We start from the raw sequence: 22654 nt of genomic DNA on the forward strand, positions 1-22654 counted from the left end.
AGCACGAGTGAATGGATTTCCTGATTACAGATTATAAGAAAATGAAGAGCAGACCAACTTTGGAGTTCGCCTGTTTTATAGTTTCATTTGATGAAAAATATTGTTTCACATAAAACAATTGGAGCATTCACGATATAATCTGTATCAAGGATAATAGAATGCACCTCGCTGGGTTACAAATTTCTAAACACTCATATTAAAACTAGGGTAAATATATAGAACTTCAAATGTGGTGTTAGCAGAAAAAAATTTTTTTCTCTCCAGTTAACTTGAAAACACTTGCTGTACTTTTTTTTTTTAATTGACTCCTATTTTAAGAAGTTGTAAATTCAAAGAACATATTTCTGGCTTATGATGTTGTGAGGAGGACACTTTGCCTTGTTTCACAGAGCTCAACTGAATGTGGAACTCTCTTTGAGCCCGAAGTTCTGAAACTTTCTCCTATTTGGATGTTTAGACATTGTGAGTCTTTTCACTTCATTTTTTTCCTCCCAGACTTTATATTATAGTACAAGCATATAAAACTAATAAGAACAAAACAGAAACTAGTCCTCATGGACCAAGGTTAATTTTTTTCATGGGCACTATCTTTTCTGTAGTCTCTCAAATCATCATCTTTGACTATTCCCCGCTCCCTCTTTCAACTCCCTATCCAATTAGTTACCAGATCTTGTCAATTTTTCTTCAAAAAGGCCTCTGTCCATTTTCACTGCCACCATTCTACATTAAGCTTTCGCATCCATCTGACGAGGTCTTTCCATAACCTGCTGTTTGGGTTCCTGGTCTCTAGTTGCAGGGTCTTTCAGCAGGCCTTGCAATGATGGGCTGCAGGAAGCTTGCTCCTTGAAGCTGTATGCAAACTTCCGTGCACATGTGTGATGATAAAGCTAACGTACACGCCCAAAGTGTTCTTTATAAAAAATCTTTCTCCAGTGCTGCTTCTCTCATGTTCCTTTTTCAGATCATACTTCACTCTAGCGGGTCAGCGCCCTGACTTGGCTCTCAGACGTGGACACAGTTTGACCTGTTCTGTGTGTATCTAACCTAACTTCCAATGGCCACGGCCAAGCTCACCATCCTCTGAATACATCTGAGTCTTCGCTCTAGCAGGTCAGTAACTGGCAGTGTTTGACTTCCTGTTAACTCAAAATTCATTTTTAAGGGTCAGCTAAGGCCCAGGGCTCTCATGGTACCCCTTCAGACAACCTCAGTCCACCCTGAACTCACTCTCCTCCCAAATCCTGCGCAATTAGAGGCTAATACGACACAGAGCACTCATCTATTAAGTGTTTCAAATGCTCACAAAACACATAGACAGATTATGCTGGAAAAATGAAAATTATTGAGAAATGGCACTACAAGTCATGAGGGAACACGGGATAAGAACTGAAAATGTAACGTGTAACTTGGTAATTTCAAACATCAAGGTGATGACCAAGTATACTGCCGAGACAAACTGCTTATCAACCACATAATATAAAAATCAGAAAATCATGCAAGTGCCCACCTACTAAATTTGTTAATAGAGAGCTAATTGAAGCTTCTTTTTTCATCTGCTGCACCTGTTAATCATTTGCTAGCACATTACCTTAGCTAAATGTAAGCAGCAGAAACAAATAAAGTAGAACTTCCCCCTAATGAAGAAGAAAACTCGGAGGTGCTGGATCTTTTCTTCCACACTGACAAGTGTCTACTGCCACGGGTTGTCTCTATATCAAGATGAATTTCAATGACAATTTACTCACACAGAACTTTCTACCAAAAGATGGGCTGCATGCTTTCCTAGGAAAAAGAATGGCAGAAGGGTGGCAATTAAGAGTGCACTGGATTTTACTAGATGGTTCGGAGAGAGGCTTCCTGGAGAGAGGGAATTCATGATACAGCTCAGAGTCATGACTGTGTTTGAGAAGGATGAGGATTCCTGTGAAGGCGAAATATAGGTCATTTCAGGGGATGCAGTTTTCAGAAGCTGGGAAAGTAGGCTTGGCTAACACAAGCCTCTTGGGTCATGTTAACTTTAATACTGGAGACTTGATACTAAACTTTTACTAAACTTTATACCACAGATAAAGAACAGCCAAAGTTGTTTGTGAGTAGGAAGTGGCATCGTTAGCTGTGTGTCGAGTAAAGAGCAAGAGTGGCAGCAGAAAGGAGGCATTAAAGGGTGAGACTGTTGTGAGAGAGCTAGTTAGGACACATCTGCCAGGGAGCACATGAGGAATGAGGTCTGAATGAAGTGGCAGCCTTGGGAAGATTTACAAGGCAGATGGGCGATGAGGACAAAGGAGGATTAAGCAGATAAATGCAGTTCCTCGTCATGAGGTCTCCATTAGACTTTCTTCAACTACACTGCACCCTGGTTTTTCACACGCTAAGCAATGATTTCATTAGTGTGAGAGAAGCATAAAAGTCATCTGAATCAGAGACTCCCACGTACTCTCCTGAGGCAGCCATCACCAACACGACCATGCAATATTAACAATGGCAAGCATTTTCTATCGTATGAATGACCAAGAACACGAACATCACCCATCCACATTACGTACCCAGAATGCAGTGTGTTGGCTATTACACACGGATATAAAGCACCGTTCATCCTCACAACAACAGCCCTGTGAGGTGCTAAGAGTATCCTTGGGTTACATACATAGAAAGCTGAAGAAGAGAAAGATCCCATAACTTGCCCAACGGCAAACAGCTATCAACTGGTTGAGCCAAGGTTTGAACCCAGCAGTGTGTCCAGAGCCCACGCTCTGAAGCACAACATAGACCTGCTCCTTGGAACCGGGGCATACTCTGAGGCTCTTAAAACTCTTCTCTATCCAATCTCATCCTAAAATTCCAGGAACACAAAGGAAGAGAGGAAACAAAAGTGGGAGACCAGGGGCATGAGACTCAAGGGGGGGCACCCCCTAAGGGATCTTCCCGCTGGGCCAGAGGTTAACACGCCATGCTCCCCACAGAGGGGGCCCGGGTTCAATCCCTGGCTGGAGAACTAGATCCCACATGCTGGAACCAAGAGTTCGCCTGCTGAAACAAAGATCCCGCAGGCCACAACGAAGACCTGGCAGAGTCAAAATAAAATAAATATTTTTTAAAAAAGGGGCCTCCTAAGTCAGGGGTGATGCGGAACATGGTCAACTTGGGCGTCAAGAATAGCAATTCTGGTTCAAAAGACACTGGACTTACATAAGGGGCAATGTTCCAAACCGTATTTCTAGTCTCCTTCTGGATAAATAAATATTTACAAATAGGAAATATTGGGTTTAGCTACTAAATGCCAGAGAAGCTGTTTAACTTGCAGTGTGCTATTTTGAGCGGATGATTAAGTATGCTTTTAAAGGTAGATTCTGAAATATTTTAGTCAATAATCTTCTCCCCTGTAATAGAGGGTAAAGATGTTTACCTACCGACCATCTATTTAAGAGACCAGCTTCATCAAAACCACGCAACATGATAAGGAAAATGCCCAGTATCTTAGAGTATCCACTATTAGGTATTTGAAAAAGAATTTCTAATATACAGGTTATAGAAATTACTTTGCTTCGTACTTTGTTAATGGTATTTTATTTTTGGGACTTTGGAGCAAACTGCCACAGGAAAACATTAAGTTGAACACAGAGCTAAACCTCTGATGTATTGATTTTCTGTTTTTACTTCAGCCAAATGTTTTTCCCACTTAGGATTTTTTTTTTTTCTTTCAACAGAACAATTCTGAAAACATTTCTGGCATACAATCTTGTAAAACTAAAGATGTTACATATATAATAATGTTCACTGAAGTGAAGTGAAAGTTGCTCAGTCGTGTCTGGCTCTTTGCGATCCCATGTACTATACAGTCCGTGGAATTCTCCAGGCCAGAATACTGCAGTGGGTAGCCCTTCCCTTCTTCAGGGGATCTTTTCAACCTAAGGATCGAACCCAGGTCTCCCGCATTGCAGGCGAATTCTTTACCAGCTGAGCCACAAGGGAAGCCCAAGAATGGTGGAGTGGGTAGCCTATCCCTTCTCCAGCAGATCTTCCCAACCCAGGAATCAAACCAGGGTCTCTTGCATTGCAGGAGGATTCTTCACCAAGTGAGCTATCAGGGAAGCCCAATAATGTTCACTACTATCAATTAATTTTACATTTGACCTTTAAAAGGTTTTAAGTTAGTTTCCAGTGTCAGGACATTGTTCTGTGTCGCAAATAAACCTACGTCTTTTCATGTAATTTTAATTGTAAACAGTAAACTGGCTCATATAACCCACTGTGCTACTGTAAGCAACACACCTAAAATAGTTTTTAGTGGAAAAAATTACAACCTTCTAGTCTTCAGTCTTACATTCACTGTGCCCTGAATGCTTGAAATGTTGTTAAAAGCAACAGCAACTGTAAGTTATCCAGCTGTTGTAAATCACAATCAGGTTTTTTTCTTTTTTTTTGGAGGGGAAAGGAGATCTTTTTCATGGGATGGCTCTAAGGGAAAAGGCAACCACAAAACATTTAGAGGTCAGAAATCTGGGAATGATGAAAATTTCAATATGCCTACTGCAGAATGGGGGCAAATCAGATTTCTGATTCTTATCCAGCTAAAGACTCCTGATTACAGATTCTTAAAAGTAAAAATCAAGTCTCCACTCTATCTGGGGGTTTCTCAGGGAAACAATATAATAACGCATAATGTCAGACTGAGAAGAAACTCCTGTGAAACCTCAGTGCCTTTTGTGGTGTATTCTTAGAAAAATACCCCAAGAATACACCCAGGCCAAGACTATTCTTGGTTGTACCAGTTGGAGGGCAGCAGACGTTCTAAAAAGAGACTAGTCTCTTCAGCTTGACTAGGTCACCCTGATGATGAACCAGACCTTCATGAATTTCCTATCGACTCTACTTATCCTGGATGTTTCTTGGCTCTGTTTAGAATCCTTTGCGAAATTAACAGTCTATCTGTCAACTAGAACGTTAAACATACAGCACATACGATGGCCTCTGGATTGTGAGGCAGAAGTAAAGAAATTTTACTGGGTACTAAGTTATTCTTCCAAAGACTGGAGTCTGTGTCATAAAGCAGGTTTGTGTTGGCAGACCACTCTCATCTTTTTCCTGAGAGTCATGTGGGTCAGGCATTATTGTCCCGATTTTTGACAGATGAGGAAACTGAGGTTCCGGGAGTTTCTAAGACTTGTCAGTAAGTGGGAGAGCTTTGATTTGAATCCAAAGCACAAGCTGCTTCCACTACATTATTACCAAAGCCAGATGTTTCAGATTTAGAATGCATCCATGAATCTTCCCTTCTCTCGGAATAAAGGCTCCATTTGCAAACAAGAAAAAATTTGACAATCTGATGTTTCCAGGGCACAAAGACACACAAAATATTGTTCTGTTCTGAGGACTGTCTTACTGAAGGGATAGTTTTTCATCGCACCATAAAAATGAGATGGAACCTTGCTATCTTAAAAAAAAGTTCCACTTAACAATGAATGATAGATAGATTTATGACTCACTTAATTGTTCACTTCTTGCGATTTGGGGGCTGTCTCTTTGCTAAAAAATGAGGGGGTGTCTTCATTATTGACACAATTGCTCATTCTTTCACTCATTTTTCTAAACAAAAATATTGAGACAGTTCAAATTAGAGAGAACGTGACAGAAGAGAAAGAATAATTACTTGTGGTTTTAACATTTACACAACTGCTGCAAATACATCAGAAGATGATAATGTTCGAACGAAATGTGTTGCCCTGCACTGCACTGCGCTCCCTTTCTGTCTGGGATTTATTTAATATCTCCTCTCTACTCCCAGCGTCTAGGGTAGGGGATGTGGCAGGCATCTGTCTTGGTGAAGCCTAGTAGAACACTACTCACACCCTGCACATTTCATAAATATTACTGGGACTAGATTAAACCAAGCTTTCTTTTTGGCTTAGAAGTCAAGAATATAGATAATTATAATACTAACAAGAGCCAACATTTTTTAACAAGCACTGACTCTAGGGCAGAAAGTGTGCTCAATGCTGCCTTGTATTGATGATCTCATTTAATTTTCACCACAATCCTGCAACATGGGGATTCACAGACTTTCCAAGGACAACGTCTTCCCTAAAGTAACTCGAACATCATGTATTTTTCTTGGTTATTTTATTATTCTGAATATCTGCCTCTGAAGTATTTTTCCCAAATTACTGCATGAGCAAAACTTTTGCTCCATGATTTTACAGTTTTCTCTGAGCTGCTTAATACCAAAGGTTTCCTTTTCATGATTGTTTTCTAAATTAATGTTATCATGTTTGAGTAGGTAAATTGACCACAGATTTAGATTTACTATTATTACTATGGGCTGCCCAGGTGGCTCACTGGTAAAGAATCTGCCTGCCAATGCCTGAGACCCAGGAGACTTGGGTTCGATTGATCCCTGGGTCAGGAAGATCCCCTGGAGGAGGAAATGGCAACCCATTCCACTATTCTTGCCTGGGAAATTCCACAGAGGAGCCGGGTGGGCTACAGTCCATGGGATACAAAGAGTAGGACATGACTGATAATATAATATTATTATATCATCATAACCTAATAAAGCAGGGATCTTTTTTCCCCTCTTACAGTACAAATACAACAAATCAGTTCTTTGTCATAACTAGAGATTGTAAGTGGAGTCTAAGGTCAAAAAATTGTGACAGGAAGGGACAGTGTTTAGTAAGACAGTTACCAAGTAGATATTATGTTCAGTTAATATAGCTGAAATGGAGCAATAATGAACGAACTGAGTGAACACTTAGCACCCTGTGAACACATCTGTAGACGACAAACTGAACCTATTTAGCCAAGGCTTTGGTCCAATACAGTTTCCTTTGCGTGCAGCTCAGCTGCTTCAGTCGGGTACGACTCTTTGCAGCTCGATGGACTACAGTCCGCCAGGCTCCTCCGTCCCTGGGATTTTCCAGGAAAGAATACTGGAGTGGATTGCCATTCCCTTCTTCAGGGGATCCTCCTGATCCAGGGATCGAACCCGGGTCCCCTGCATCACAGGCAGATTCTTTACTGGTGAGCCACGAGGGAAGCCCCTGAGTTTCCTTTCACATAAACTAAGGGAATATATTTGATCTTTCAAATATGAGACTGTTTCATGACTGCACACTTAAAACTTAAATTCAAGTGAAACATACTATATAAGCCTAACTAAAATTTAAGACTGGCAAAGGTTTGTCTAAAAACAGCACATTATACATTTGGCTGAAAGTCTTGAAGCCCCAAAAAGTCCCCGGGAGGTAAAACATTGATTTCCAAGAGGGGTTTTTTAACCACATCCCTCCGTCAGGATCTGCTGTCTATTGATGCAGTTTCATATCACTAATGATTTTGAGAAGAGCTTCTGTATTATCTCCAAATAAAATCTTATGGTGATGCCAAAAACGGGAAAGAGAGAAACCAACACTGTGTGAGGAAAAAAAAAATGCTGAGAGAAAAAAGGCAAACGTTGAATAAAACTAATAAATTAGGGAGGAAATGTTAACTGCTTGAATCAATATTAAAAAGACCAAAATTTTATTATTAATCACACTCTTAGGTTAAATCAATGGGATATGAGTGAAGAGACCAATTTTCACATTGCTTTACTAAATATAATAGAAAGGGGATAAAAAGGATCCAATCTGTGAGGTCAGAATCATTGATATACAAAAGGCTCTAAAATCTGCTCAAACACTCTCTGGTGAAGTTACAATTTGAAATTTTGTTTTTCCTTCTGGAAATCAAACTCCTTAAGAATTAATTCAAACCAAAGGGGCTCAAAGTAGATGGTGTCCTGACTTAGCCTATAACATCCACTTGTCTTTTCTTCCACCTGCCTCTCTCACTTCAGCATGGCCTCTACAGAACGGTGTCAAGGTATCACTTTATCTACAACCTGCCAGGTCTTGTATTTGCGAAGTGGACACTGATTTCCTTGGCAGTGGCTGATTATCACGTGCTGTAGGTTATCCAACTAGAGGACAGTAAATTTTTTTCTTTTAAGAAATCTAGATAACCTTGGTTTGGGTTAAAAATATCACTGTTACTGAATTGCATAGATAATAATAAAGCAATGCTGTTGGATCTTTATTTATGTTTTGAGTGAGCTCCCAAGGCAAAACTGATAATGCGCTCAGAATTTTTATTCAGAACAATTGAAACTAACAAAATACTTCAAAAGAATCCAACTGTTAACTTAGCTTTTTTTCCATAGGCTGCTTAACAATTTTTAAAAAAGTAATATAAAATTATATTTTTACACTAACAAAAAAGTTTTGTTTGAGAGTAACTAAATGGTAATCTCCTTTTCTTGAATATTGATTCTGAAGTTGTGTTTTGTTAGGCAAAAAAAGGGTAAACTTGTCAAAGCCAATTCTTTTAAGCTGAATTTTTAACCACTTCACATTGATATTTTAAATCACTGAGTAAGAACTGCAGAGCAGTCTACTTGGTAGATAAGAAAGTCAGCCAAGAAAATTTCGGTAAGTATTTTCAAAAACAAATAGCTGTAAAGCAATGGTATTGATATAGAATAATTAAACATTGTTATGAACTTTTCCTCTTCTCATTTAGGTCTATTTTATGGTATGCTAAATTTATTTTTTTTCCAATGCGAAATGAATTACAAAAATGTCATGTTGGTGAACTTTTATGATTCTATGATCATAAAACATTAGATGAAAATGGACCCTAAAGACTTTTGTGTCTTATCCCTAATGTGAGTACTAAGTTCAGAAGTCCAGAGTCATGGCCCAAAGTCTTGCCAAGTGGAGTCTTCAGAGTCTGGAAGCCAGGTCTCCTTACTCAGCCACTGCTCCGTGGTTTAGCCACAGCAGCACACTGCCACTACCAAGTCTCCATGTATTTAGCTGATACAAATTAAGCATTCCAGAAGTGACGATGCTTGACAACCAAATGCATAAAATAGTAAACAATTAACAATCAAAATAAGGAAACAGCTGTTTCTTTTTATATAAAATTATCTCTAATTTACAATAAATGCCAATTAAAATTATTAACCAATATACATAAATATCCTTTGCCTTATTGTCAAATTGCTAACAATTCTCCTGACTTTTCAAAGAGATTCCTAAAGGATTTTCTTTCTGCTCCTTGACCCCCCGCCCCCCCTTTTTTAATCTCAATCAGGAAACAGTACATCCTTGAGCATACTGGTACTTTCAACCCAATAAAAAAGGAACTATGTCATGAAAACAAAGGGCACCAATAAGAAAATGAATAATCCAACACAAGGCACTGCTGTGCTAACGATTAAACCTAATGAATACAGAAACTCAACTGAACTTGATCTTACAATCATCTGTAAGCACTAAGATTAGCATGTTAAAAGCTTTAATGTACAGAGACATGACAAAATGTAATTTTAAAAGCAATGACTTTCAATTTTGGCTCTTGAAAGTAAAGGATTAAATAGTGGATGAATAACTGTCAACTGAAACCTACAAATGTCACTATTACTAACGTATTATAATGACTTGGTGCATATTTCCCTTACATCAAGAGTACAACCCCATCCTGTTTCTTCTTTATCACCTCTCACCTTCATGTATGAAAGGACTTCAACTTAAGCAATAAGATGTTCATTATTTCAAGAAGAAACTTGTGATGGTCAGAGGCACCCGCCTATGTTTTATTTACTGATATATATATATGCCCTCCAGGTTTTCCATTAGGTAAGTTAAAGTTTGTAAAACTTTATTGGTTAATAGTGCTCAGCCATTTAATCAAATAATGAATTCACTATTCATTACCTACAGTATCAGAAGATTATTTCTGTGAATTACAGGTAAGGGTATATCTTTTTGTATTTAAAATTACATTACTTCTTTGAAGTATTTTTTCTTTTTTCCACATAAACAGCATAAAAAATTTATGTCTAGAAGATGAAATTTTCCTTTATTCGGCTAACACAGATTTACTGAATATCTGCCATATCCTCTCTCTTGTATCTTGAGCTGGGAATACAAACTGAAGAAGACAGTCTGCCCCCAGAGGGATGTGTCCAGGAGACAGATGTATGAACAGATAATGCAATTACAATGCAAGGAGATAAACAACGTAGGCAAGAGAGGTGCCTAATTCTTTCTGGAAGGGTCAGGAAAGGATTTCCTGAATGGCTGAACTGAATTCTGCAGGGTGACAAGCAGTGCTCAGGAGCACTTCATAGTAGGAGAATGCTAAGAACACAAAAGCAAGAAGCTGTGACGCTGTTGAGAAAGTGGAAGCACAATGCAGTTAAGAACATGCACTCTGGAGACAGACTGCCTGGGTTCCACCTTGGGCCATTACTTAATCTCTCTGTGCCTTAGGTCCCCTGACTATAGAAAGGGCATAATATGAATATCTACATTAAAGGGCTGCTATGTAAATAAAAGTTTTTTTTGGTGTGTGTTAAATCACATAGTAACAGCAATTTAGATGTTTGCTATTATTAGAGCTTGAGTGCGGGGTTCTTGATGGCAGTGGCAGAAAGAAGGTGGAAGCCCAGAGAGTAGGCATGGGCCAGAGATAAGAGCATGCGTGCATGCTGTTGCTTCAGTCCCGTCTGACTCTTTGTGACCCTATGGACTGTTGCTGCAGGCCCCTCTGTCCATGGGATTCTCCAGGCAAGAATACTGGAGTGGGTTGCCATGCCCTCCGCCAGAGGATCTTCCCGACCCAGGGATCGAACCCTCAATCTTTTATGTCTCCTGCGTTGCAGGCAGATTCTTTACCGCAGAGCCACCAGCAAAGCCCATAGAGACAAGAGGCTCATGGTTAACTCTGAAAGAGCTGGGAAAACATTGCTGGGGTTTAAGCATCTGAATGATGACCTACAATGAGTTTAAGGCTTTGATAAAGACTAATAGGGAGTCTGGAGTGGGATGCAATGTGAGGTCGGGAGATGAATTAGGGATCTTTGGAGATAGTTCTGGAGTGTTGCTATGAGCCTGAACCAGGGCAGTGAGATAGGAATGGAGAGAAAGGGAGTAGATTTAAGAAATACCTTGGAGACATTTGGTAAGTTGGTAAGACCTGATGACTCATTGGATGGTGGGATGAGGGAGAGGTATAGTGTAGGGAGTGAGTGGATGAAAAAGATGCTATACTTTATGCTCAAGCTGAGAGGGAAGGATGCTTACTTCTTTGTTCTCTTGGTTTTAAAGAAACACAATAAATACTGAATTTACTTCCTTCCCTCGTGAGACTATACTCTTTTTGCAAGTTGAGATGAGTAGATATTGAAGAAAATTGGACTGAAAAGGGTTTTCCAGGTGGAGACTAGTGGTAAAGAACCCATCTGCCAATGCAGGAGACATACACGATTTGGGTTCAATCCCTCGAGGAAGACACGGCAACCCACTCCAGTACTCTTGCCTGGAGAATCCCATGGACAGAGGAGCCTGACGGGCTACAGTCCACAGGGTTGCAGGGTCGGACACCACTGAGGCAACTGAGTATGCACAGGCTGAAAAATACTTTAACTTAACGGCAGAGTCCTGCCACTTGACCTCAGAGTTTCTAACGTTATCTGAGACCTTGAATTTCAATGACAATATTCAAAATTTGGAAGGTATCTTTTGGCTGTTTTGCTTTAGTTTTCTTTTCTGAAAATGCAGAGACATTCTGACTATCCTTGTTTCCCTCGGCGCTATGTGATTCTCTGACATCAGGACCAATATATTCACTCTGACATTTGATATAGGCTGGTATGAGCAAGAAGGGGCAGACGGCTGAGTCTGTGGGCAGGACGTAGCAGCTAAGCTCAAGACTCAGTGGCATCTGCAACAGGTGTTCTGTGGAACCAGAGTTAGAAAGGGCTTCTTCCTCTATTTTTAAAAAGTGGGGAAGTAACTCTTTCATAACTATACAGAAACTGACTGTTATATGCTCATCACTATAAGATACAATCATCAAGATACAGTATTTATCATCATCAAAGTAGACCAACTGAGTGTTGTTTTTTTAACTTCCTTCCATTTTTTGAAGTAAAAGATTCTTGAGTTATGGCAGAGGTCCTGAAGTTGGGGAATGAATTTGCTAAGCCTACAAGATTTTTTTTTTTTTAGTTCAATGACGCTATAGCCTATATGTGGCTAACTTTTATGTTTACAAGATTGAGTGTCTTCTTTGTCCCTGGAGGGCCATTTAACTTAGTGGACTGTCAGGGAATTGACAATGACAGCATAATTGAACACGCTTATTTTCAATATAGAATTCTAAAGCATTTTAGCTATTAGGCAGTAACAAGAGGCCATGTCATCAAAGATGAGTACGTGTTCCCCAACTCCACATGCTTTTTCTATTAACTTTCATCACTGTTATTGGCTGTTCTCATACAAGCAAGCAAACTGATGCATCAAGATACTGGATAAAATATCATAATATCTAAACTACTCTTATTTACCTTTTTCTTGGATTTTGAGACAACCCAGTTTTCAGGCCCACCACCCCTTCTAGCCATAGTGTCTGGCAGAGACTTGAATCCAAGACACAATGGTCTAGTTTTGGTCTATAATTTTCAGGCTACAAATCCTAAGGTATTTTTTTTGAGGGGGAAAAAAAGAGCACTTTGTTTCAATATCCAGAAAAATTGTATATTCAGTCTACTCATTAATCTGACTCTATCTAGTCCTTAAAAGCTAGATAAAATAGGAAGTCAGGATCATTGATTCTGTTTGTTAATCCACTAGTTCTTACCCTTTTTCTTCATTACTTACTGAATTAGTGAAGAGCCAATATCAGAAATAAGAAACATTACTCCCAAATGGACATATTTATAAACATGTTTCTATATGCCAATTTTTAATCTTCTTTCTTATAATTAACAGCCTATTATAGTTGAACCTGGCAAAATATTTTAATTAGGCTGTCCATAGATATTTCAATAAACTTGAAATTTTTGATATTTCAAATATAACCTTGTGTTATCATGCCTGCCTCCTACTATTTTAAATGTATAGTATGTTCTACTGCAGGAATTACCATGGTTACCTGTTATGCCAACAGTGAACTGCAGTTAGCATTAGAAAGTATTGTGCTGTCTCACCTCTGCATTGGAAATGACATCAACATCTCAGTAATCACAATAATATGAATTAGCATGGGACCCTGGAGAAATGTGACTATGAGACCAATTGGCCATAATGCAAGAAGTTCTTAAAGAGCTGAACTGTATTTAATGTGCTTTTTTGAGAGGTACACTGTGTTTATATTCTCTAAGAACTTATTTTAATCCCAAATGTGGTTTTATTTTATTAACAGTATTGTTGAATGGTTATGATCTCACTCCTTCCTTTTCCTTATGCATTCTCCTTTAGAAGTATACAGGAGTTCAGTACTTCTTTGTATAGAAAGTGATTCACATTTCATGTGAAATAATTTACAAAGGACGCGACTTACAATGTTTGCTAAAGGTACTCTGGCAGCCACCAGAGATGGTATCCAGGATTAAATTGATTTCATCAGAACCCCCAATTCTGATTTTGTTGACTAGCTGAAGCTTTATTATGGAAAGGTCTACTTAACAAACAGTCGTCTCTGAGTTACTATCCGATCACTCCTGCTTCATCAGAATGCTTTAGAAATTCTTGGGGCCATTTTCGCATGAGTCTCCCTGATCTCTCAACTTTATTGAAAAGACTTACGTCTGCAGATCACCAAGTAAAGGACTGCTCAACAACGACACGCACTCCAGGACCGGGGTCTCCACTCACCTGCACTGGTGCCTGCACCGGACGTGAGGTCTCCACCCATCAGACCACCTGTGGACGGAAGACGAAGCTCAGAAGGAGGAAGGCTAATGGCCCCCAGGGCAACACACTGTACCTCTGGCAACTTTAGTATTCTTAGGGTTCTCCCAAGAGTCCTACACTTGTCAAGTGTTACCTAGGTCAGACGGCTGACATTTGTTTTACTGTGACATGCTGCGCTCAAACACTAAAAATACATTCCATCACTGACATTTTGCAGCATCTTTTTCCCTAAGATTACCTTTAAAAAAAATCTAGTCTTTGAATGGTCTCTAAATGTTTACTGTATTTTCACATTTAGTTTTCCTAAGATGGCATTTTCTAGAAAGTGAAGAGTAAAGTTTATTATATGCTCAAATAACCATATATTTGATGTTTAACTTTTTGTAAATATATTTTATAGAATTAATTCTGTGCAATGCTAATTGCCTAGCACTTTGGTCATTTCATGAATCCTCTAACAGTGAATGACCTCCTTTACTACCTGAATCTTACTTACTAATGCAATAAAACAGGCTTTACTGGCCACGAATTTAGAGACATATGTTTATTCACTGCTAGCTTAAGAAAGCAGGATAAAATTTGGCAATCTTTATTTATGGGAGTTGGGATGTTTTAAAAAGACACTGAATATAATAATTATTTCTTAAGGAATAAAATTTAGCTAAAAGAACAGAATATTAGCTAGATTATTTTCTAACTGCTATTATGATTATTTGGTACTGGGTCTGGAATTAGAAGAAAATGTTCATTACATTTTTAGCAAAGAGTTTATTATTTCCAACCAAATAAATATTTTAGAAGTAAACCATGAGATTTTTTATTTTAAATAAATGAGCATGAGTTCATCAAATAGGAAATTCAACAGCATTTGAGTATGATCTAAAAGGAATACATATAGTTATTGAAAATGTTTATGAAAGGTTTCAACATATTCAGAAGTAGGGATAATAGCATAATAAGTTCTTTATACATATCAAGATTTATCAAGATTTTTTTTAACGTGGCTGATTGTATCCTCTACATGAAGTTTCTGTACTAAAAAGTAATACACATTTAATTCTAAGGCAGATATAAGTATTCTGAAGCAAAAATTCTTCTGTGGATAAATTACTTTTAATAAAAAGTATGTCTAAGACATATTAAAATTCTCTATTAAGTGCTTTTTAAGAAATAAAATGTAAGGGTATAATGATTAGCTGTATACAACTTAGAAATTCAATTTTGGAGCTTATTTTAGAAATATGAAGGATTTATTCAGTTATATTCAACTTATATTTACTGAGTTCCTACCGTGAACCTGACAAGCAAGAGGACATTCTTTCCTTCAAAGTCCTGTAAGTCCAGTGGGGAAATGGACAGATACTCAATACAGTATATCATATTATGTATCACTTGATCTGAGTTCTAAGAATGGCCAAACTTTTTCTGAGCAAAGATTTCTTTTCTCTGAGACACTGTGAATTGTACAACCGTAAGAATCTCCTGGAAGTATAGACATAAATCTATGGCAGTTGTGTATGTCCTTGTGATATGCTCTCATCTTTATTTCTGACCTAGTTTTGTTTTTAATTCACAGTTCTTATAAATTATGCTATTTCATCACATTTCTTCTCTGCCTTAAGTCCTCTGTGCTATAAGTTACATAAAGAAAAAATTGACCAAAATAATAAATAACTAAATGAGATAAACGCTATCAAGCGACACACGGGAAAAAGATTCATAGAAAAGGTGATATCTGGCTAGAAGTAAGACGGAAAATGGCATTTTAGGTAAGAGAAGAGGAGAAACAAAAGCATGGAGACAGGATATTTGGCCTTCTCTTTGAGAAAGCATGTGGTTAAAATACAGCCAACTAAGGAGATGGGTGATAAGCTAAACATATAAACTGCAGATCATGAAAGATTTTGAAAGATATGCTAACAGGGTTAGGTTTTTACCATGTGGAAGACCTAGATGCGGACGGGTACTAAGCAATGAAGGAACGTAACAAACAGAAAGCTGGAACACTCAGTATCTTGCAGGTAAAACAGCCTTCTTTGCCAAAGGTAGCTGCTTCCAGTTATTACGAGGACATACCTGTGTTACCTGCACTTGGAGGTCGATGTGTTACACCAGGAGACATACTATTCCTCTGCAGAGAAGGGTGGGCCAGTGGCAAAAGGTTGGGGTTTCCCAGTGAGCTGACGGGGTTGCTGTAGACCAGGCTGTTGTGGCTGGACACTGGGATGGAGACTGGCATCTCAAAGTTGGGAGGTGGGACAGCCTGCAGGCGCAAGAAAAACAAGCACGGGTAAAAGAAGTGAAGAGAAACACAGCCCAGTACAGACAGCCTCACTTTTCCAAGAAAAATCTCAAATGCCAAACTGCTTGGTGTCTAGAAGATCATTAAGAAGAGCTCTCAAGATGTTCAGATCATAAACTGATTTCTTTAATGTGCTTAGAACTGTTTCTTTGCAACTATTAGAAAACGTTTCACTTTTGTTTAAAACAAAGCCCCATTTCATTAGACTCCATTGTCTTTGAATTCCATTCTATTAAGTGGTAATTGTTCATTTCTGATATCTGAATCCGGTGCCAGAAATGACTGCAAGATCAAAGGTACATGACTGTGATGACTTCACAGAGAAAAGGGATTAAAATGCACACTGGAGCCTTTGGTTTAATTGCTTATTGAAGCATATTTATGCAGAAGTTTAATGATATAAAATCATCTCCGGGCATGTGAATAGCATATATACTTTAATTATTATATTTAAAAGTCTGTCTTTTGAAAGTAACTCTACAGATAATCGACATTTTAAGACACAGGGTTCAACAGAGCATGTATCATTCAATAATTCATATTTTAAAATGATAGTTCAGAATATACATCATACTTCACCTTTTGGGATATACTGACATTGACAAATGGCAAGACCTACATCTCCAATGAGAGAGTTGCAAACATTTAGTGACCTGTGTGGATGTCTAATTAGAGTAATTCAGACCCCAACTATTGATTTTTTGGTATTATTTTGGCAATATAACCCACACATGCTTTTTTTTCTGCTTGCATTTGCTAGATAATCATAGTTGAAATGTCCTCCCCTCCTCCTTTTTTTCATTTTTAACATTATAAATGAAAATACTGTTTGAATACATTGCCAGAGGACTCATGGTGTGAGAGTATGCAGCATTCTTAATATAAAATGGATATATGTGTGTAAGTGTATATGTGTGGATCTAGTATGTATTATTAGGGTTTACATAGAAGATGCCCTCAGGGAGTCTCTAATAAGCCCTTGTACAAATTTAAATACACATGTTCCGATGGCTCAAAGTTTTCTCTTCTTACTATTTTTTTCTGTAATCCTAACATCAAGCTTTTTTTCTTTTTGTTTATTTCTTGTTGATCGGCTGGCCTGCATCACATGTTGTGCTCTGTAGCAGTTCTCTGTTTATCCTGGTGATAATTACAACACCGTCCTCTTTCTCTGCTTCTGCTCCCTTATTCTTTACTTTTCCTATTTTTCTTTTCTTCCCTGATCTGGACATGGCACTACTGATAAGAACAAATGCGTCATTAACTCTTTTCATTTACATGTCTTTGATCCTTCACTGATTTAGAGGGAAATAAAAGTGTACAAGTGTTATATTAACACAGATTTCTTTTTTATTAAGCTTTATCTGTTGTAAACAGGGTAACAAAAATACTTTTGGATAAACACCATGATATCATTGAATATGAATGTTTGATAAGACATCAAAGAATGATTATGTTCCCCGATTCCCAAAGCCTTTAAATAACAAAAAAATATTAGTGTATGCTGTAAAATAAATGTCTAGAAAGTCAATAAAATACTGCATTCCCTTATTAAAAGGCCAAACAGGAATTACTCTAGCACACTTGAGAAAACAAAGTAACCTTCCAGGACTTCTCCATTTATCCCGATCCCCTCTCCACTGTTTGGGGCCCAAGACTGATGTCCCAGACTGCATCCAGCACACTCCCCTGGCCCTCCGGCTTCACCTTGGCCAATGAAGGCACCGGCAGAAGTACAGAGAGTCAGAGGAGAGAGGTCCGGATATAGTTCTCCTCTTGCTGGGCCAGAGGACGGCAGAGGCTGCCTTCCCCTAGTGAACAACACACCCCCCTTTTGGTCCTCTTTCCAGCGACATAGATCTTACTGTGCTCTGACAAATTTCTTCCTCCTTTCGCTCCTTCAGGCCTACGTATGGTAATAGCTTCCAGGTTGGAAGCCCTAATGTACTTCACTATTTCTGGAGTTTACCTGATCTCTCAGTCCGGTTCACTCGCTCAGTAGTGTCCGACTCCTTGCGACCCCATGGACTGCAGCATGCCTGATCTCTCCTCATCTGTAAATAGACCCTTGACTGAACTCTCTTCCACCACCCTTCTGAGTTTGCCATCTATTTTCCACTAGATCCACAGGAGTAACTCTAGATCTAGAATTGTGGTACAGTCTGCCAGTGGACTATCTCCTTGGGGGGCACTCTGGAAACTTGTGGGTGTCAGTGACTGAGTTGGTATTCTCCTGGTTGGTAGATATGCTGTGGTGGTAATTTAGTTGCTCAGTTGGGTCCGACTCTTGCGACGCCATGGCCTGCCAGGCTTCTCTGTCCACAGGATTTTCCAGGCAAGAATACTAGAGTGGGTTGCCATTTCCTTCTCCAGGGGATCTTCCTGACCCTGGGATTGAACCCAGGTCTCCTGCACTGCAGGCAGATTCTTTACCGACTGAGTTACCAGGGAAACCCCAATATGATATGCTGTATATCATATTATATGTGGGGCAGTTGTACACAACAAAGAATTGTCTCTTATCCCATCCCACCTTCAAATGCTCCACTGGACATTCATGTGTATGAAAAACCTTTTTAATAATCATCTGAGTCAGAACTAACTTTGTTCTGCAAACACAGTTTTTAATACACTGAAACACAGATTTTTTTTTTTTTTTAATGCACTGAAATTCCCAGAAATGCAATTACTGTGTATGGTGAGGGAATGTTTCACTTTGTTTGGTAGGGAACTTTGGAAAATCATGTCACCAGTGACAGTTCTGCTCTTGTGACCTGGGTTGGAAATCTGGCACAGTGCTTTCTTTCTCTCAACTCACTCCATTAAAAAAAGTTCTCCTCACCACTTCACTAAAAATGCTCTTGTCATTGTCATGAATAACCTTCAGATTGCTAAATCCAACGGTAACTTCTTAGTTCTCAACAGGGACGCAGTTGATCACTGATTCTTGATAAACTTCCTCCCTTTCCTCAACCCTGGACTTTCTCTCCTATTTCAATAGCTGCTCCTTCTTAGCCTTCGTCTCTTGTTCATCCTCTTCTCCCTGCTCTGCGAATGTAAGAGTGTGTGCTCAGTCGTCTATGACTCTCCACGACCTGATGGACCATAGTCTCCCGGGCTCTTCTGTCCATGGGATTTTCCAGGCAAGAATACTGGAGTGGGTTACCATGCCCTCCTCCAGGGGGTCTTTCTGACCCGGGAATTGAACCCTACTGCTAGCATCACCTGGGAAACTCGAATGAAACAGTACCACGGTCCTTTTTCTAGTTCTAGCTCGGATCTCTCTCCTGATTCCAAACTTGCATATTCAGCTACACTCTAAATATTTCTATTTAAGTGTCTGATAAGCATCTCAAAACTAGTCCCAATCTAGCTCTTCCCATCTTCAGCTGATGGTAGCTCAATGCTTTCCTTTGCACAGAATAAAGTTCTGGAGTCATCCCTGAATCTTCTCTTTCTCCCATAACTCACTTTCAGTCTACCCGGAAATACTATTGGCTTAACTTCCACATATAACCTCCAACCACCTCTCACCTTCCAATGGCTGACTCTAGTACCATCATCTCTTGCCTTGATCACTGCAGTCACCTGCTCATAGCTACCTGCTTCTATCCTTGCCCTCCCTTTTATTTTCAACCCTGCAATCAGATAGATCCTTTAGAAGCATAAATCAGGTGATGGCACTTCTCTATGCCAAACCTTGTGTGAACTCTCATCTTAATTGTAGCAAAGTCCAACTTCTCCCTATGTTCCACAGGGTCCTAATTCCAGTTTTCACCAGGCTCCATTACTGATTTCTTGCCATCCTGTTCTCCCCTCCCTCATTCTTGTCTTATTTCTCTGTTTAACTCCATCACTTTCTTTAAATTTCTGCTCAAAATCTGGTCTTTTACATCAAGAACGGACTTGTGGTTGCCAAGGGGGAGAGGGGAAAGAAGAGGGAAGAATTGGGAGTTTGGGATTAGCTGATGCAAAAAAATCATATATACAATGGATAAACAACAAGGTTCACTGTATAGCATGGGCAACGACATTCAACATCCTGTGATAAACCATAATGGGAAAGAATATGAAAAAGAATATATATATAACTGAGTCACTCTCCTGTACAGCAGAAGTTAACACAACATTGTAAATTAACTACCCTTGAATAAAATAAAATTTAAAAAAAGCGAGTCTTCTCAAGGAAGCCCACCCTGACCACTCTATTTAATCCTGCTCCTGCTCCCACCCATCTCCTGATTGCTTTCTCTTCTTTTATAAGATCAATTAAGATATTGGCCACTTAATGTCCCCTTTTATCAGACGCTAAAGCTCTTTTGCTACGAGGTAATACATAGCCTAGCCCACTTTTTATTGTACTAATTGAATATTTTCATTCAAAGAATTTTTAGGAAGATACTATATGAATGTAAAAGTAATGTTACAACAACTTACTGTGTATTATTTATTGAGCAAGCACTATACCATAATTTACATATACAATATGATTGAAGCTTCCAACATCCCTTCGCTACAGATATAAACCTTCCTTTTTAAGTTGGTGAGATTAAGTAAGTGATCCAAGGTTGTCTAACAAGTGACTGAGCCTGTTGGTTTTGCTACTAAATGACTGTGCAACACAGTATACATTTTTGAATAGAAATAAAATATTTTGGTCAGAAATCATACTGTGATGTGAGTGTTGGCTGCATGTGAGAAGCTTATTATTTATGAACCAGGAACATAGCAGACTAAATAGGTTCTTATGGGACATGGCTGAACATCATGTTAGGGTGTGTGCTTATGCCTGCTGATGCCAGGGTGGGATGAGGCCTTGGGAAAAAATATACCTTAAAGACTCCCCTTGTTCAAATTTACTCAGATTTCATATTTTAAAGCTCTCTTTTGCTTACAAATGTTTTACTCTGTATTCATTATTACTACTTATAAATGTTTAACTGGATACCTAAGGACCCCACCATAAGACTACTTCTCCCCTGAATATTCTACAGAATATTGACCGTGTCTCAGTAGAGAACAAAGCCAATACCTTCCCCTACCCCGTGATTATTTGCATATCCAAAATAAAGAGGATGGTTAATAATCATTTAATGAATTCTGAACCATTCTACTAATCAATTTGGTAAAAGTCTCTCTACTCCTTTTTACCTCTATCATCCCCAAGTCAAATTCTGGGATTCTGGGCTATAAACAATTTGATGACAGTTATTATAAAACTCTCTTGTGATTGGCTAGACAGAAGTCAGATATAATTCTGATACTGGCATGCGTGAATGCTAAGTTGATTCAGTTGTGTCCAAATCTTTGTGACTCCATGGACTGTAGCCCACCAAGATCCTCTGTCCATGGGATTCTCCAGGCAAGAATACTGGAATGCGTTGCCATGCCATCATCTCCTGGAATGATCCAGGGGATCATTCCAAACCTAGGGATCGAACCCGCATCTCTTATGATTCCTGCATTGGCAAGTGGGTTCTTTACCACTAGCGCCACCTTTCAGGAATGAAGCATACTTCAAAAATTCACAATTCATAAAACATGGTAACATCCATTGCATTTCATCTTTTGTTTTGTTTCCTTATCTGTATCAGAAACTGGCTAAATAATTTTGAAATCACATTATAAGCTTAAATTTGACCATAGTGAGAAGGTGTCTCAGAGAATCAGAAAGAACATCAGCCTTTGTATCAGAAATCTTAGTTGCAGTCCAGGTAGTGTAATAAACTGCAACTTAAGCAGGCAAGTCATCTAATCTCCCTTGACCCTATGTGGGACCTGAAGCAGCTGCATCCAAAAAAGAGACCCATCAACTCTAGATGCCTTAGGAAATGGTTATAACAACGTACCCATGTTTATAAGAAATTGGCATTTTTTCTTTTTCTTCCCAACTTTTCAAAATTAAGGAACTTAAAAGAATCTAGGTATTTCCTTGGTCGTCCAGTGGCTAGGACTCCACACTCCCAGTGCAGGGGGCCCAGGTTTGATCCCTGATCGGTGAAGCAGAGCCCACATGCCACAACTAAATATCCTGTGTGCCGCTAGGACGACCTGGCACAGCCAAAACAGAAAAACAGCATCTGAATTTTAAAAAATTTTGTTGAAAAAAATGAAAGCCAAAAAGTCATTAAAGACTTCAAACTTGCAAAGATTTCAGGGGCAGGCTCCAAATTTTAGAATCCCCCAAGAAAGGAAAGAAGAGAGAATTTTGGGTGATTAAATAAGATGATATAAGTAGGACTGGCTGTATAATTTGCAGGGCTCTGGGCAAAATAAAAATGTGGGGCCCTTGTTAAAAAATTGCTAAGAATTTCAAGATGGGGACAGCACAGCACTGAAGCGGGCGTGGACCCGGGGAGCAGGGCCCCGTGTAACAGTACAGGCCACGTGCCCGTGCCGCGGGCCCGGGCTGTAGGGATGCAGGCATGAGAGCTAAACAGTTTTTAGTTTCTATCCCTGAACAAATGGATCATGGTTACCAAAGTGAGTCACTGCGGTCAGAAAGGTATCTGAACTCTTATCCAAAACCCATGATTTCCCAAACGTACCGCAAGGAAAAGTCCAATAAAATATTTTTAATAAAGTATTTTTAGTTAATAGGCCCTCTTTC

The 22654-nt window shown here is 39.0% G+C and overlaps 1 protein-coding gene across 8 annotated transcripts in view; it reads right to left on the bottom strand.

The window, feature by feature from the left end:
- Window positions 1-22654, bottom strand: part of MEF2C (myocyte enhancer factor 2C) — a 149949-nt gene that overhangs the window by 16065 nt on the left and 111230 nt on the right. For all 8 annotated transcript variants that reach the window (XM_061151984.1, XM_061151986.1, XM_061151987.1 and 5 more), the window contains 2 exons: window positions 15819-16005; window positions 13704-13751 (listed from right to left, as the gene is read on the bottom strand). In XM_061151984.1, the coding sequence (XP_061007967.1) occupies window positions 13704-13751; window positions 15819-16005 (235 nt within the window). The remainder of the gene's footprint in view (window positions 1-13703; window positions 13752-15818; window positions 16006-22654) is intronic.

The sequence above is a fragment of the Dama dama genome, chromosome 9 (assembly GCF_033118175.1).
Source record: "Dama dama isolate Ldn47 chromosome 9, ASM3311817v1, whole genome shotgun sequence".
Lineage (NCBI taxonomy): Eukaryota > Metazoa > Chordata > Mammalia > Artiodactyla > Cervidae > Dama > Dama dama.